The sequence below is a fragment of the Saccopteryx leptura genome, chromosome 2, assembly GCF_036850995.1.
Source record: "Saccopteryx leptura isolate mSacLep1 chromosome 2, mSacLep1_pri_phased_curated, whole genome shotgun sequence".
Lineage (NCBI taxonomy): Eukaryota > Metazoa > Chordata > Mammalia > Chiroptera > Emballonuridae > Saccopteryx > Saccopteryx leptura.
In genome coordinates this window covers 330938669-330956821 of record NC_089504.1, presented here as the reverse complement: position 1 = coordinate 330956821, position 18153 = coordinate 330938669, and the positions used below count along the sequence as shown (strand labels likewise).

The following is an 18153-nucleotide window of genomic DNA, read 5'->3' as shown; positions in this document are numbered from 1 at the left end:
CGGGTTCCCGGCTCAGAGCCAGGAGTTAGGAGAGCTTCCTGCCCTTCCTGGGGCCGCACACCCTTTGAGAACCTGGCTCTCCCCCGAACAGTACAGGTACATGCACCCATGCATCCATCCCAGGGCCCTCACGGGGACAGGAACCCCTGCTCCGGAGAAGGAGAGCCCACACCTCCCCAGCCTCCGCACCAGATCGAACCTCAGCACAGGTTTCCTGCCGCTGGTTGGGGGTCACGATCAGGTTGGTGATGACGAAGAAGACATTCTCTCCCTGAGGAACCAGAGAGGGGTCAAGGAACCTCCTTCTGCCCTCTTGGGGACCCTCTTCCTCAGGGCTGCCTGGCGGGGATGGGGGTCTCTGCATGGGTGCTGGGGACAATGGGGCCCTAAAATCAGTGGATTGCATCCCACCCATCTGCCCACTAACCTCAGAGTCCCCGAGTAGAGGTCCTTTAATAGGTTCCTTCCAGGCCCACACCTGCCAACTGCCCCCGCCCCCAAAATCCCTATTCTGATCTGAGCCACTAGGGTTCAAGCCCAGGTGCAGGAGGAGAGGAGCAGCGATGGGGAAGCTCCGGCCCTGGCCCAGGTAGATTGTGGACCGGCCGGGAGCTATTCTAGGGGACTCACACTGACCTGGAAATTCTCTGAGCTCCATCTGGTCTCAACGGGCTCAGGGTTTGTTGGGAACAGAGCAGATCCATGAGACACAGTCCGGAAGGGAAGGAGTTGGGCATAGGAAAGGATCTGAACAGAGTCTATTTACAGACCCTGGTAGCTGTTCTGGACCAAGGGAGACAATGGATGGAGGTCCTGGGGTCCTGGAGCAGCTCCCCATGTTACCTGCCCCCGCCAGGCCCTGCCAGCTTGGGTGGGGCTCAGACCTGGGGTGGGATGACGTAGTCAGCAACATCCCAGAGCCGCTCGCCCAGCTCTGAGGTATTGGTGAAGCTCACGCCCTTGACTTTGGTGATGATGCTGCTCTGCAGGGAAGTGTCAGTGTCTTGGTAACCCTTCTTTATCAGGAACACCCAGCTGCAGAGAGGGGCCAGCAGGGTGGGCATCAGCAGTCTTGCTGCTGCCCTCAGCTTCCCCCAAGCCCAGAGTGGGGCAGGGCAGGCTTAGGGCTCCATCTTTCCCACCAGCTAGCTGGACTGGGTCACCACTCCCACTGCTGCCTGAAGCCCTGTCCTGTAAGCTGCAGAAGTGACAAATACCTCCAGGCTATAGTGGGACAGTAGGCGGCTCTCAGTGAGGCTGGGACAAAACTTGCTTACCCTCGAACTGGTCACGTGAGCTCAGGCAAGCCAATGAGCTCTGAGGGTTAACACGGGATAACAGCACCTCCCTCCAGGTGCTGAGGAGGGTTAAAGGACATGGTGCCTAGCCTGAAACCAATCATGAGGGGACTGCCATCAAACCCAAACTGAGGGGCAGTCTACAAAATAAGAGTGCAAAATCCTGTACTCTTTGACACCCAAACACGAGCAACAAAGGAAAAAAAATAGATAAGTTGGACTTTATCAAAATTAAGAACTTTTATGCATCAAAACACACTATCAAGAAAGTTAAAATATAGGCCCTGGCCAGTTGGCTCAGTGGTAGAGTGTTGGCCTGGCGTGCAAGAGTCCCGGGTTTGATTCCCGGCCAGGGCACACAGGAGAAGCGACCATCTGCTTCTCCACCCCTCCCCCTCTCCTTCCTCTCTGTCTCTCTCTTCCCCTCCCGCAGCCGAGGCTCCATTAGAGCAAAGTTGGCCCAGGCACTGAGGATGGCTCTGTGGCCTCTGCCTCAGGCACTAGAATGGCTATGATTGCGGCAGAGCGACACCCCAGATGGGCAGAGCATCGCCCTCTGGTGGGCATGCCGGGTGGATCCTGGCCAGGCGCATGCAGGAGTCTGTCTGACTGCCTCCCCGTTTCCAACTTCAGAAAAAAAGAAAGTTAAAATATAACCCATACGATGGGAGAAAACATTTGCAAATCATATAACTATTAAGGCTCTAGTGCCCAGAGTGTATAAAGAAGTCTTATAACCCAACACTACAGAAGACAAATAACCTAATTTTAAAAGAAGCCAAGGATATGAATAGACATTTCTCTAAAAAAGATATACGAATAGCCATTAAGCACATGAAAGGATGCTCAACATCATTAATCATTAGGGAAATGCAAATATTGATACAAACCACATGAGATACCCAATAAAATGGCTATAAGCAAAAAAGAAAAGAAAGGAAGAGAAAAGAAAGAAAGAAAAAAAGAAAGAAAGAAAGAAAGAGAGAGAAAAGAAAAGAAAGAAAGAAGAAAGAGAGGTAGAGGGGAGAGGGGAGAAGGATGGGAGAGGGAAGGAGGGAAAGGGAAGGAAGGAAGGAAGGAAGGAAGGAAGGAAGGAAGGAAGGAAGGAAGGAAGGAAGGAAGGAAGGAAGGAAGGGAGGGAGGAAGGAAGGAAGGAAAAGAAAGAAAGAAAGAAAGAAAGAAAGAAAGAAAGAAAGAAAGAAAGAAAGAAAGAAAGAAAGAAAGAAAGGAAGAAAGAAAGAAAGAAAGAAAGAAAAAAAGAAAAAATGTGTCGGTGAGAACATGGAGAAATTGGTACTTTGGTACTGCTGGCGGGAATGTAAATGGTGTAGCTGCTATGGAAAACAGTTTGCCAGTTCCTTAAAGCAGTGGTCCCCAACCTTTTTGGGGCCACAGACCGGTTTAATGTCAGAAAATATTTCCGGGACCAGCCTTTAGGGTGGGACAGATAAATGTATCACGTGACCGAGACAAGCATCAAGAGTGAGTCTTAGGTGGATGTAAAAGAGGGAATCTGGTCATTTTTTAAAAATAAAACATCGTTCAGACTTAAATATAAATAAAACGGAAATAATGTAACTTATTTATTCTTTCTCTGCGGATGGTAGCAAATGGCCCACGGACCAGGAGTGGTCCGCAGCCCGAGGGTTGGGGACCACTGCCTTAAAGGGTTATCTTATGACCCAACAAGTCTACACCTACGTGTATACCCAAGAGAATTGAAAACATGTTTACACAAAAAACTTATACAGGAATGTTCTTGGCAGCATTATTCATAGTAGCCAAAAAGTAGAAACGGTCCAAATGTCAGTCAACCGATGAGTATATAAACAAAATGTGTATCTATACAATGGAATATTATTCAGCCATAAAAGGAATAAAGTACCGACACACGCTACAGCATGGATGACCTTCAAATATGTCATGCCAAATAAAAGAAGCCAGACCCCCCCCAAAAAAAGGCTACAAAGTATATGATTTAATTTATATGAAATGGCCAGAATGGGCAAACATATAGAGATAAAAAAGTAAATTAGGGGTTGCCAAGGAATGGGGGTAGGGGAGAACTATGACTGTTAATAGATACAGGCTTCTCTGGGGAGGTGCATGATGGGAATGTGCCAAAATTAGGTAGTGGTGATGTTTGTACAACACTGTGAATATACTAAATACAACTTAATTGTACAATTTTAAATTATTAAAATGGTGAATTATATGCTATGTATTTTATATATTTAATCTCAATTTTAAAATGTTTTTTGAAAAATTCTGTATTCTTCACAAAAAGACAATGTCAGGACATACAAAGAAAGACTCAGGACGAATTCCAGACGAAAGGAACCTAAGAAGACACGACAGACAGCTGAGAGGAAGGCGTGGGCTCAGGCTTTCTTTCGCTGTAAAGGTAGTTATTGAGACAATTTAAAAAAAGGTCTGGAGCTTAGACAATAATATTTCAATGTTCATTTCCTCATTTTCTACTTGTACTGGTTAAATAAGAGAATTCCTTATTTTTAAGAAATACACGATGAAGTTTATAGGAGCAAAGAGGCATCCTGTTTGCAATCTACTTCACAGAAAAAATTGCATATGTATGGAGAGAGAAAAATAGGACAATACAAATGTAGTAAAATGTTAACATTTGGGGAATCCAGGTGAAGGACATTAAAAACATTTCTGTACTACTCTTGTAACTTTTCTGTAAGTCTAAAAGTATGTCAAAGTACAAAAAAATTTTTAATGAGATGGTACATGTAAATTGCTTAGCACAGGGTGTGCCTGGCACAGAAGAAGAGCTCAGTGAATAAAACTCATCAATTCGGCCTTGGCTGGTGGCTCAGTGGATAGAGTGTCGGCCTGGCATATGGACGTTCCAGGTTCAATTCCCTGTCAAGGCACCCAGGAGAAGTGACCATCTGCTCTCCCCCTCTCCTTCATCCCCTCTCTCCCTCTTCCCCTCCCACAGCCAGTGGCTTCCTTGGTTGGAGCATGGCCCCAGGTGCTAAGGATAGGTGGAGCACATCAGCCTCAGGTGCTAAAAATAGCTTGGCACTCAAGCATCGTCCTTAGATGGGGTTGCCAGGTGGATCCCGGTTGGGGTGCATGCAGGAACTTGCCTCACTATCTCCCCTCCTCTCACCTAAAAAAACCCAAAACAACAAACAAAAAACACTCATTAACTTATTGCTGATGCTACTGTTAATATTAGAGATAACCAGCTGTGGCCAGGTAGCTCAGTTGGTTAAAGCATCATCCCAATATGCCAGGGTTGTGGATTCAATCCTCAGTCAGAGCACATACAAGACTCAACTGGTAAAAAAAAAAAAGACTCAACTGGTGAATGCATAAATATCAATAGGTGGAAAACAAATTAATGATTCTCTTTCTCCCTTCCTCTCTCTCTAAAATCAATTTAAAAAATACAAAAACTTTAGAGGTAACTGAACCTTGAGAAAGTTGAGAAAACTGAGGCCAGGAAGTTGCTTGTCCCAAAGTCATGCGGTTGTAGTGTGTGATGCCCTACACCTCCCAGGGTGCCAGTAAGGGTTCACCACATAGCAAGTACCAATCAGAATGTGTCCACCCTCTTCATCTCTGGGAGCAGAGGTGACATGTCCCAGGCCCTAGAGTGCTAGAGTGTCCTGTCTCCAAGGAACTCTGAGAGGGCTGCAACCCTTGAGCCAACCAGCCATTTTGGTAGGGACACACTGGGCCCGGCCTGGACAGAAACATTCAGCAAATATTCAAGGAACATTCATTCATTTATTTCATACTTATGGCCTGAGGTGACACCAGGCCCCTTCCTCATAGTTTCCCTAGCCTGGTGGGAGTCAGACATAGACATCAAACAAATGAGCTTCCAAACAAGCACATAATTACATTGTGTGAGATTATTTGACATGTGGGAGGAAAGGGAGAGGGAGTTATAGGAGATCTCAGGTATGAAGGATGAGTGGACACCTCCCACGTAGCAGAGGAAAGACACCCCTGGATTGAGCAACAGCATGTTCAAATGCCCTGGGGTGGGAGACAGCTTTGCCTTAGGGATGAAGCTGGGGGGATGCCAGGCCTCCAGGTGATATCAAGGCTGCCCTCCCAGCAGAACGTGTGGCCTGCCCCCACCCAGGAAATAGGAGGGACTCAACAGCATTTACTGTAAAAGAGGCGCATCCTAGTCCTCTGTCATTTTCTCCCTCCACCTGTCCCCTCCCTACTTAGGGATGAGGGCCTGGCCGAGCAACCGCAAGGAGCGCTGCCCCTAAAGGAAGGCACCAACTTCTGCCAGGTGGGAGGGGCATGTGGACGGAGCAGAGGGCCGCTGGGCAGGACCCCCAGCTGGATAACAAAGAGGCCAGCCACTGGTGGGGTGAGTTGACCAGAGGGATATGCAAGCTCATGAGTTGCCTCAGCCCGAGGCTTGGCACTGAGCTCAGTGATTATAAATATCCTACCCGGCGTGGGAGGCTCCCGGGGCGACAGCTGCAGCCCAGCCCCCTGCATCCTTGCCCCTTCCCACAGTCCTAGCACTGGGGGCTCCAGGCCTGGAGGAGGGAGCTGCCCAGGGAAAGCTTTATAGATCAAGGCACCAATAAGCCCCTGCCACATCTTGTCGCCTCCAGAGCCGGTGATCCGAGAGTAAAGGGCTCCTTTCTTACACCCTTATACCCAAGGGCCCATCCTAAGCAATCACAGACCCCTCAACCACAGGGAACACCATGAGCACACAGGCCAATTTCCAGACCCTGGAGAGGCTGCAGCTGCTGGTCCCCGCCCACTCCCACCTTCCCGCAAGCCCCGAAACACTCACACCACGAGGTAGGTCAGGATGGAGACCTGCAGCAGCCGGTAGAGCAGGCCCACCTTCTTGTTCTTGGCGATGACATACTTCTCGGTCTTGTAGTCGAACACCGACTGGTAGAGCCCCTTGCAGCCTGCCTGCCCCATGGTGCTGTCTCACCTGGACCTGGGGACGGCGGCGCCACGCGTGTGCCTCATCGGAGCCGCCCCTCAGCCGCCTCCCCGTCTGCGGGGCCTCCCCGCGCTGGGCGCTGGCTCCGCGCTGCGGCGGCCGGCGTGCGCGACGCCCACGGGCCGGGCCGGCGGGGCCGGCGGGCGGGCGCGGGGTGCTGCGGGACAGGCGGGCCGGCGCCGGCTCCCCGTGGGGCTGAGAAAGCACTGAGGGCGGGCAGCTGGGCAGAGGCAGCGCCGAGCGGCGGACTGCGACCTTGCGGCCACTCCTTCGTCCTCTCTGAACTGACACAGTGACACCAGCGGACTGGACCGTCGCCCCGCCACCGGCCTGGGAAGGCAGCCCCAGAGGCCGGGGCCGCACCGCCCCAGCTGGAGAAGTCCGCGGGCGTCTCGGGAGCAGTGAGAAGACCAGCAGATGAGAGGAGGAGAGCTCGTTTAAGGCGAATCTCCCCTCCCCCCCGTTTCTCTACTCAAAGAAATTCCAGGGCTCCCTGCTATGGAATAAATGAGGAAACAGAGGCCAAGGGAGGAGGAACCTACAACACAAGAAGTGGATGCGAAGAGGGGATAGAGAGCATTTATAGGTAAACACAACAGGTTTCTTGGTTTTTCTTGCTCCCTGGGAGAAGCCCGGGCCCCCACCACACAGACTGGGAGAGAATAAAGACTGGACAGACCCAGGGCTCCCTGTCCAGCAGGTGTTCCTGTGGCAGCAACTATGGCAGGTTTAAAGCCCCAGCTCCCAGGGAGTCAGTTGCTAAACAGGTCGAGTGCCCACGGCATGAAGATCTGAACTCTGTACCATGGAGGCCTGGGGCAGCCCGGCTGGGGGTGGGAGGCACAGGCAACCAAGGCCCAGGATCATAAAATACATCTGCAAAGAGGGCCTATACCAACCGTTTGAAATGTTCCCAAAGCAAGAGATGGACCCGTTTCTTTTCGTTTGTTTGTTCTTGTTTTTAAAGAGGTGGACCTTTCTATGTGAGATGTACCTGCTCATTTTCAGCATCCTGCCATCCAAAGAGAACCCCGCTCCTCTCCCTAGCCTGGCCCTCACACACAATGAGAACTTCCTTTCCCTGAAGCACACAGGCTCTGGGAGTTGGGAGAGACCCTGAAATTAACTAGGCATGATCCTCTCTAAAAGTGAAAGCCCAGGGCAGAAGGTCTCCAGTTATAGAAAGTATTTGGAATAAAAAGGCAGATTCCTGGGCCCTTTCCCAATATTTTAATTTGTGGAGTTGAGGGTGGGGCCTGGGAACCTGTATTTTCCTCTCAAACTGTCATTTTGGAAGCACCAATCTTTGTACCTTTTCATCAACTCAAATGCCATTCCCGCCTAACCTGTGGTGGCGCAGTGGATAAAGCATCGACCTGGAAATGCTGAGGTCGCCGGTTCGAAACCCTGGGCTTGCCTGGTCAAGGCACATATGGGAGTTGATGCTTCCAGCTCCTCCCCCCCTTCTCTCTCTCTGTCTCTCCTCTCTCTCTCTCTCTCTTTCTCTCTCTCTCTCTCTCCTCTCTAAAATGAATAAATAAAAAATTAAAAAAAAAAAATTTCCAAATGCCATTCCCTCAAAAAGACCTGTTCTTATTACCACCCACCAAAAGTAGCCCCTACCCCAGTCACTTTCTATTCCATTACCTCTTCTCACTCCCTCAGAGCACATGTCACTCTTGGATATGATCTCCTATACTTATTAACTGTCCTGCACTAAGACCATAAGCTCCAGGAGGGCAAGGACCTTATGCTTGGACATTTCTGTATCCCACACCCACTGCTATGCCTGCCATATAATACTTTAGTACGTATTTGTTGAGTGAATGAACAAACTCGGGTCCCATTTTTTAAACAAGGAAGGGACTTGGAGCTGCCACAGTATCCTAGTCATGATGAGGGATTTTAGAAGCTGATGTCATCCTGCAGGAAGGGCTTGGAAACTGTCACCAGACCATCTCTCCCTTCCTCAGCCCTCCCCCTCACATAGTTCTCCAACTCACACCTAGGAAGATGCCCTTCGATCTCAGTCCATAAGGGAAGGTGGCCTTTCAGGATCTTGCAGTCTGGCCTGGAGAAGAGCTCCAGGCTGGAAAACATCACCCCACAGGGCCCCCACCCTGGCACGAGCAGCACAGAGGATGGTGCCACATCGGGTCTCCCCACTCCCCAAGGCACTTCCAGGCTTTGTGGTCTTTATTCTGCTGGGGGATCCCCCAGAGACCAAGCCTCCCCCCAGCCACGGGGAAGAGCCTGTCACTACCCCAATACAGGGCACTCGCCCCTCTTGCTTCCTTAAACTGTCACTGAGCCCCTCACTGTGCTGCTGGAGAGGCTGAAATGCCAGGCTCCCTGCCCTCTAGCTTCAGAAGAAGGGCTCTGCTCTCATTTGCCCCCAGTGTGGGCAGCACTTCCTGAACACCTCCATGGCCCAGCCAAGGCCAGACTCCAACTTCTGATAGAACTATCCTGAAGCTTTAGAGACCGCTTGAGGGATGACCAGAGGGGAAAGCACTGTTCTCAGGGCTGGGCCAGACCCCTCCAGGGGGCTCCCTCACAGCACAGCTCCTTACTACGAGGCCTAGACCCCTTGGTGGGTTCACAGTGTCCACTGACTGGGTTATAACCAGCAAACCCCCACCCAGAAAAATGGGAGAGAAAATAAGAGTGTGTTTAAGAAAGTAAGGGCAATCATGGTTTTCTGAAACTTTTGTCTGACATATTGTGCACATTATGACATTATGATGTAGAATATATTTCTTCCCGTAGGTCACAGTCAAAACAATGTAAAAAATACCTCGTACAAGCTGCAAACCCCACCTGGTACCTGCAATCCACCTCCACATGGCTGGAGCCAGCTCACCACCCCACATGGTCAGGCCCAACACCCATTCTACCCAAAGCAGAAGGGGCCTTTGCCTTTTACATTTACATTATCAAAAGTCCAAGTCAGGCCTGACCCGTAGTGGCGCAATGGATAAAGCATTGACCTGGAATACGAGATGATGCTTCCTGCTTCTCCTCTCTATCTCTCTCTCTCCCCCTCTACCTAAAAATCAATAAACAAAATTTTTTAAAAATCCCAAGTCAGAGATGTTTTAAACAAAATTTTTAAAAAGTCCCAAGTCAGAGATGTTAAAAGTCCCAAGTTAGAGAAACCAAGATGAATTCTGCCCCGGAGAAAAAATTGCCTGCTGCTTTCAAGTGATTTCTCCAGTTTCTACCTAACTCTATCTCAACAGTCCGAGCCCCCAGACACCCTGTCCCAGAGATCTTCACGACCACTGCCATGGCGAATGCACACTCAGCACTTACTACTCGCCAAGCACTGTTCTCTGTGCCTTATGTGTATGGGCTCATTTAATGGGCACAACCCTATGTAGTTGGTACAATTATCCTTTTTTTTCCCTAAAAAGTTAGATGTGTCTGTGATCACACCACTAGTAAGCATATGGGCCAGAATTTGAGTCCAATCTAAGAATTTCTTTCCGTTGTTACTACGAGCATGGTACCTTAGTTTCCACATTAACTGGCTTGACTCACTCTGTGAGCCCAGCTCAAGAGGTAACTGTCCAGCCCAGTTCACACTTGATGGAAGGAGGTCTGAGGTCACCTGAGAAGCTGAGACTGGTAGAAGGTTTCAGACCATCTACTGAAGGGATCTGTCCGCTGGAGCCCTTAGCTTCTTCTGGATGACATTTCTGTGGAGCTCCCACATCTGCCCTGCTGGGGCCTGAACAAACCCATCCTACCTGGTCATATGGTGCTACTTGGAGGGAAATGAGCTCTCTCATGATGCCTCATGACTTAGGGGTTAGTCAAGAGAATGGGCACCTTCTGCAGGGAGGGACTTCTGGGTCCAAGAGCTCCACCGGGGCCCACCAGGAACTGACTGGGAGCTTTCACACTTCACTCCCTGGGTCAAGGGTCGGGGTGAGTGGCCGGCCTTCAAAGCAGTCAGAGCCTCCTTCTGGCCTCACCACTGTGCCCCTTCCTCCCCTCCCCCAGGGTCCACATGACACTTCATTACAACGTTGTCCACCTGAACGAAAAGGATTGGCAGTGAGTGAACCATTCATCTGCTTCACAAGACTTTGTCTAGTTTTGGATGATTTAAGGTACCAGCGGTGAAGTGTTTGGGAATTATGAAATAAATTTATAAACAGTCGTTTTTCTATTTACATATATCACTTCTCTTAAGATTTGCCCACATCCTAAGTCTACTGTTCTTGGATTGGAAATGTTCCTAGGGTCATCTAGGTCTGCTCTGGGTCCTGGGAAGTCTCTAGTAAAAACCATGGTGGATCCTTAGGTTTCTCCCTTGCCACTAAGAAGAGTGCTGGAGGCACTACCTGGGGGAACACTGACCCTCCTGATTCCAGCCTTTCCCCCACACCGTTCTCTGTTCCTTCCGCGAATTCTATAGATTACACGGAGGAAGTATGGCGCAATGGGACGAGCCTTTAGAGGCAGGAGAATGACAAGATCAACCCCCCCCCCCCCGCCATTCTCTAGAGCAGGGGTCTCAAACTCGCGGCCCACGGGCCGCATGCGGCCCGCCGAACAATTTTGTGCAGCCCGCAGACTAATCCACGAAGTTCAAAATATTTTGGATAAAATTAAGTAAGCCTAGGGGCCTACTTGTATTTTTCATTTCTCTAGCATCCTAGCTAGATATTAGCTTAGTTAACAGCAGTTGTGATGCGAACTACAGTTTCTGGTCGTTTTGTGACACTGAGTAAACTGCATGTACGATTGTGCTTGTTGTACTGATTTTTTTTTGTTTTCAACTGCAGTGAGAAAAGTGTTGCGTAACAGTTGCCTTTTGTAGACCTAGTGAGGCCCGCCGAACGGCTGTGATCTTGCTCTGCGGCCCACATGCTGAGCTGAGTTTGAGACCCCTGCCCTAGGGGATGAGAGGAAAACCATTGCAGGACAGTGGCCAACAGCATCACTGTTTCCATCAGTGGCTCAGTGGTGGCACCTGGTCACCCTGCATCCTGCAAAGACGCACAAGTTCCTCCTTTTCCCTTCAGACCTAGTGAGGACTTCCCCAAGTACTAACGCCTTACCCTTGGCCTGAAAGACGAAAAAACTCAAAAAAGGGTCTAGAAAATTTTAAAGAAAAATAAAAACCCCCAAAAATCCCATCAAGTATTATGTTTCTTGGAGACTAGATGTTACTTACACATATGTGGTTGTATTTCTCACCCCAAGGAGGAGGGTTCATGCAAGGCCTAGAGGTAGGAGAGTGAGTCTGTCCGAGGCCACAAAAGGAGGTCAGCTCAGGGCCTTCAAGGACCAGAAGCAGACCCAGCATTCCTTCAGTATCCTGGAGGGCCCAGAGGGTACAAGAGTGGGAAAGGCGAGGTGGGGAAGGATTTCACAATTGACCCTTTCATTTTCCTTCTGCTCTGGCAGTCCTGCTATGCTAAACACATTCCATTAATAGACATTACTGGTCCATTTAAGAAGTAGCAAATGCATTATTAATGTCATTTCGATACAGTCAACAGGAAAAAGGAAGCTCCTCTCTGCGGGGAGCATTTCCAAGTCCATCAAAGCACCTATGACCCATCTTAATTGATGGGTTGTTACTCACTACTTTAGTTCTCAAAATCTGACCTGGGAAAAACTCTACTGAGGTTTCAAACACTTGAAAAGAGGAAAGATTGCTTCTCCACTGGCATTAAAAAGGATAAAATAATTCAAACTCAGGTCAACCGCACCCACAGAGCAGTAACAACTCTAACACTAACACGCACACCTCAGCAAAAGCTCTTTTTCAGCCCCCTGTTCCCTGCAGTAGTTTCCTGTACAGTCTTCGTGAAATTCCTCCCACCCATCCTCACCTCCCCACTCTCAGTTCACGGGCCCATGGTGGTAATAAAATGAGGACGAGCGGGAAATCATCTAAACACGGCGGGTGGTTGTAGCTTATACACGATTCTTCTGTAGGTGCTCATCCTGCCCTCCACACCACATTACGCACACTCAGCTCCAGGGAACAGGCTTACGGGCTTTATAACATCCTCCCCTCCCCAACCCCACACCTTTGTACAGGCTGCGCTCCCCTCAGTCCCTCACGACTTCGAGCCTCTTCATGAAAGCTCCTGGATCCCTCTCTTTTTCTAAATTTCCAAAGGACAGGATCTGTAGGATTTATAGTTACAGTTGGGCACAGGGAAGGGAGGAAGGGAGGAAGGGAGGAGAGGGAAGGAAGGGAGGAGAGGGAAGGAAGAGAGGAGAGGGAGGAGAGGGAAGGAAGGGAGGAGAGGAGAGGGAGGAGAGGGAAGAGAGGGAAGGAAGGGAGGAGAGGAGGAGAGGGAAGGAAGGGAGGAAGGGAGGAAGGAAGGGAGGAAGGGAGGGAAGGAGGAAGAAAGGAAGGAAGGGAGGGAGGGAGGGAGGAGAGGGAAGGAAGGGAGGAGAGGGAAGGAAGAGAGGAGAGGAGAGGGAGGAGAGGGAAGAGAGGGAAGGAAGGGAGGAGAGAAGGAGAGGGAAGGAAGGAAGGAAGGGAGGAAGGGAGGGAGGGAGGGAGGGAGGAAGAAAGGAAGGGAGGGAGGGAGGGAGGGAGGGAGGGTGGAAGGATTGGTTCCTGATCAAAAGCCTATTAGCCTGCATATTTAAAGTGTCTGGGGTAGAGTGACTAAGCCTTTATTTTTGTGTGTTTACTCATAGAAGATTTCAAGAGATAATTCTACCAGGAAATTATGTTAAATTTGTCACCTGAAGCAACTTATTAGTCATCAAGATTCCAAGTCTGTGTTGAGGGCTACCCACTGACAAAATGTAATCAGATGAACAAACCCTGATCTCACAATTAGTATCTCATATGGTGTGGCTCATGCATCAAAATCACCTGGTGCGCCTGACCTGTGGTGGCGCAGTGGGATAAAACGTTGACCTGGGACACTGAGGTCGCCGGTTCGAAACCTTGGGCTTGCCTGGTCAAGGCACATATGGGAATCGAAGCTTCCTGCTCCTCCCCCTTCTCTCTCTCTCTGTCTCTCTCTGTCTCTCTCTCTCACTCCTCTCTCTCTAAAAAAAAAATCAATAAATTAAAAAAAAAAAACATTAAAAAAAAAAAAAAATCACCTGGTGTGCTTGCCAAAAAAGGCTGGTTCCCAGGCCCAGGCCAGGCTTGAGCAGCAGTTTCTTTAGTGGGCGGGGCCAAGGAACCTGAAGAGCTGAGCTCCACCATGAGGCTTCTACCCAGCAAAGTCTGGAAACCACCATCCCTCCCATCACCCCCTGCCTTGCCCAGTGAGTAACAACACTTCTGTGGAAAACCCATTAGACCTAGAGATCCAAAACTTCCTAATGGAAAAATGGCTCTGCCTTATACCAGCCCTGTAGCCCTGGGCAAGTAGTTTCCTCCTCCATAGAACAGAACTAATGCTGCCTGGCGTGATCAAGACCAGCTGCAAAATGACAAAGCCCAGGGCAGCACACATGCTTTTTTAAAATGGACTGGAGTATATAGAGAAGGCCTTCTATGAAGGTGGATAGAAAAAATGTTATTTAGTATTACTGGCCTTTCACTGAAATTTAATATTTCCTTCAATTATGAATGTAGGCAACAAACCATCAGAGGGTTAGCAGTACCTATGTTTTATATCAATAGAAATTATATTTTTCCTGTCACCTTACAATGCATGGTAAATACCTCAAGATAGCCTGACCAGGCAGTGGCACAGTGGATAGTGCATCAGACTGGGACACAGAGGACCCAAGTTCGAAACCCCGAAGTCGCCAGCTTGGGCACAGGCTCACCAGCCTGAGCATGGGGTCGCTGGCTTGAGTGTGGGTTCACAGACATGACCCCATGATCGCTGGCTTGAGCCCAAGGTTGCTGGCTTGAGAGTAGGGTCATAAATGTTACCCCATGGTTGCTGGCTTGAACCCAAAGGTCGCTGGCTTGAGCAAGGGGTCACTCGCTCTGCTGTAGCCTCCACACCCCAGTCAAGGCACATATGAGAAAGCAATCTATGAACAACTAAGGTGCCACACAAAGAATTGATGCTTCTCATCTCTCCCTTCCTGTCTGAAAAAAAAACGCCCTCAAAATACATTTTAAGGTCATCACTGTTTTGTATTTTCTTTTTTTTTTTTTCTTCCTTCAGATAAGAGGAGTGGAAATAGTAAGGCAGACTCCCACATGCGCCCTGACCAGGATCCACCCACTAACCTCCATCTAGGGATGATGCTCGAGTACCAAGCTATTTTTAGTGCCTGAGGTCAATGTGCTAGGACCAACTAAGCTATCCTCAGCACCTAGGGCCATGCGTGAACCAATGGAGCCACTGGCTGCAGGAAGGGGAGAGGGAGAAGGTGGGGGGAGAAGCAGATGGTGGCTTCTCCTGTGTGCCGACTGGGAATCAAACCCAGGATGTCCAAACACCTGGCCTACACTCTCTCCACTGAGTCACCAGTCAGGGCCAGATCATTACTACTTTGAAAGTAGTATAGTTATTAGACCCGCTGCTTAATGCATCAATGAAGAAGCACATGCATCTCCATATCATAAATTTTTTAAATATTCTGATCATTGCCTTCAACATCATTGGTTCTTTGTAAACTTCAGTATTTAAAAACAAGCTGATGGATGAATAGATGGAAAAATACATGATAAAGCAAGCATAGTAGTAAAATGTTAATGGAAGAAACTAGGTAGTAGGTAGACAGGGATTCACCGTAAAATTCAACTTCTCTGTATATTTGGACATTTTAATAATACAATATTGGAAAATAATGAGAAGGGGCCCATAAACTTCACCAGACCACCAAAGGGGCCTATGGCACATGCAAGAGTTAGAAACCCGACTTAGTGGTACTAGTGTCCTTAACAAGTTAGCCAACCCACCAGTGAGCTCTTCATCCAGAATGCACAGGACCCCGAGCCCCAGTATAGAATACCAGGAATTAGGTTTATGGCCTTTCCCTAGACTAGGAAATCTAAAAGGTTTGCAGAACCAATCTGGGCCAGTGTTTTTCCCCACCCCAGCTTCCAACCTTAATCTCAGACCTCAATGCTCTAGAGCAGGCGTCCCTAAACTACTGCCTGTGGGGCCGCATGCAGCCCCCTGAGGCCATTTATCCAGCCCCCGCTGCACTTCCGGAAGGGGCACCTCTTTCATTGGTGATCAGTGTACTGGAGTACTATATGTGGCGGCCCTCCAACAGTGAACTGGCCCCCTGTGTAAAAAGTTTGGGGACCCCTGCTCTAGAGGAAGGGCAAATTACCCCAGGGTAGGACACCAGCCAGAGCCCAGGAACACTTGCCAGAGCTCTGGGTAAGCCTAGTCCAGGCTCGTCTTCCCAGGCCCTGGACAGATGATGCACCCCAGAAACTCCCTCAATCCCCCAACCATTCTGCCCTCAGGACCGAGTCTAGCTATAGGGTCCTAGTTGACCAACCAGACCCAGAATCTTCTCCTCAGAGGGGAGGGAGGGAGGGAGCCTCCAGCTGGCTCTTCTGGAGGCCAGCACTGTGGCCCTGGCTTCTTTGTAGACCACCCGTAACAGCTACTGCTTCCTAACGCCCACCAGCAAATCTGCAAGAATGCCCCATTCTGGAGGGGACACTGCCCTCTCACTCTAGTTAAGTCAAATCCCTTCCTTGCCCTTACTTTAAGTTCAGAAGGAGAAAGGTTCCTCTTCTATCTATCCCAGAAGTTGATACAGTTCAGAAAGATGGCCACATTTTAACCAGACAGGAAGGAAAAAGTCAAGCCTCGAGCTAGAAAACTGTTATCTTACTTCATAGGAAACTACATGGTCTTGCCAACAATCAAGGGAAACTAAAGCTATGATTATATGCCCATTAAGCAAACAAGATAAGTGAAAACCCAGCTCCCAGGATATCCAACATGTTTCAGTCCTCCCAGAGAGCTATTTGGCACTGCATAGCGATTATACACGTCTCTTTAATTCCACTTTTGGAAAAGCTGAAAGGGCTTCTTTACAAATAGTAAAGAGATACACAAATGTATTAATTCCCCACGGACGTGTCAACCCAGGCACCACCTCTCCCCATCCACACTCCCACTGCATTTAGCAGCAGCATTTTCTCTGACATCATTCTTTGGAAATGGTCACAAATAGACTATATGATCCTATTTATGTCAAAAATTGCATAGAGCCTGACCAGGCGGTGGCGCAGTAGATAGAGCGTTGGACTGGGATGCTGAAGGATCCAGGTTCGAGACCCCAAGGTCGCCAGCTTGAGCACGGGCTCATCTGGTTTGAGCAAAAAGCTCACTGGCTTGGACCCAAGGTCGCTGGCTCCAGCAAGGGGTTACTTGGTCTGCTGAAGGCCCATGGTCTAGGCACATATGAGAAAGCAATCAATGAACAACTAAGAAGTCGCAACATGCAATGAGAAATTAATGATTGATGCTTCTCATCTCTCTCCGTTCCTTTCTGTCTGTCCCTGTCTATCTCTGCCTCTGTAAAAAAAAAAAAAAAAATTACATAGAATATATGATCCTAATTATGGGAAAAACAAAAACAAAAACCAGTGCTGGTTGGATAGCTCAGTTGGTTAGAGCATAGTCCCAATGCACAAAGGTTGCCAGTTCGATCCCCAGTCAGGGCACATACAGAAACATGTCTCTCTCTCTCTCTCTCTCTCCCCCCCCCCCTTCCTCTCGCTCTGAAATATATAAATAAATAAAAAATTAAAAAAAAAAACCCAAAACTGAAACACCTGTGTATTGTATACATATATGTGTGAATGCACTTTACAAATGCACCAAACACGGCCTGGAAGGTGACATGCTGACCTGGTTCACCTCAGCTTCTTAGGAGGAAGACAGGATGGGGCAAGGCTGTAGCAAAGGAGAAATTTCTCTTTTTACTCTGGTTTTACTATAAGAGTGTATCTATGTATTACTCATGTACTTCGCAAAATGTCCTTCCACTAATCAAAACAGTCAAGTCAACTGTTTAGGAAGTGTCTATTTGATGAAGTTTCCTTTGATTCCATTTACTAAATCTATTCCTAAAGTAATAGTAAAATCCTGGCACTATTAGTTGTAATTATTACTGGGAGATCCAAAAAATACCTAAATCCTGACCTTAATCAAATATCCTTCCTTGTATAGAGTAATACACTAGAGCAGATAATTTAAGATTGCTGAGTTCAGCCATATGAAACAACCCTTTCTCAAAATCTAATGAGGCCTAAATAGTGAAACTAATTTAGATGTTCCCATCTCTTTGATTTCATCCCTCCAAACACCAAAAAAAAAAAAAAAAAAAAGTTCAAACCTTCTCACAGAGAACAGGGTTATTTAAATCTGCACTCACTGTCCAGTAACAGGAGACATGAAAACGGAAAAACCACAAGGGGCACCTTCCCCATGCTCGTGCCCAGCTGGCCCCATCTTAGTCCTTTTCTGGCCAGGACAGTGGCCCTGTGACATGACCCTCTGTCCTCAGACCTATATACAACCTGTGCCACTTCCTGTTCCCAGGCAGAGGAGAGTGAACAGGAAATGGGAAGGGCCTGGCACTAGATAGGCACTAGATATGCCTTTCAACTGCACGCAGCTCACTGACGTCATCCTCAAGTTCCCACCCAGTGCGCCAGAAGTATGTGTGGCAAGTCTGGCAGAAGGCAGATAGCGGTACAAAGTGGGCAGCCACGAGATGGGCCAAGAAGATTGGTCCCAGAGAAAGAAAGCCAAAATGTCAGATTGTGATCGTTACAAAGTCATGAAGGCATAGAAAATGAGGACCCAGATAACCAAAGTTAAAGTTAGGAAACCTCAAAAGGCAGCTCTCCTGAAAGCTTCTCCCAAAAAAGCACCTGCTGCTAAAAAGGCCGCTGCCGGCCAGAAGGCTGCAGGCCAGGAGGTTCTGGCCCAGAAAGCTACAGGCCAG

The 18153-nt window shown here is 48.7% G+C and overlaps 1 protein-coding gene across 5 annotated transcripts in view; it reads right to left on the bottom strand.

Moving 5' to 3' along the window:
- P2RX5 (purinergic receptor P2X 5) overlaps positions 1–17635 on the bottom strand; it is a 31106-nt gene extending 13471 nt beyond the window's left edge. For 3 of the 5 annotated variants that reach the window (XM_066363443.1, XM_066363444.1, XM_066363442.1), the window contains exons 1-3: positions 6106–6827; positions 885–1035; positions 200–271 (exon numbers count right to left, since the gene is read on the bottom strand). In XM_066363443.1, the coding sequence (XP_066219540.1) occupies positions 200–271; positions 885–1035; positions 6106–6242 (360 nt within the window). In that variant the 5' untranslated portion in view covers positions 6243–6827. Of the gene's footprint in view, positions 1–199; positions 272–884; positions 1036–6105; positions 6828–17577 lie in introns of those variants that run through there. The other 2 variants (XM_066363446.1, XM_066363445.1) reach the window with 2 other exon arrangements.
- Positions 17636–18153: the final 518 nt, after the last annotated feature.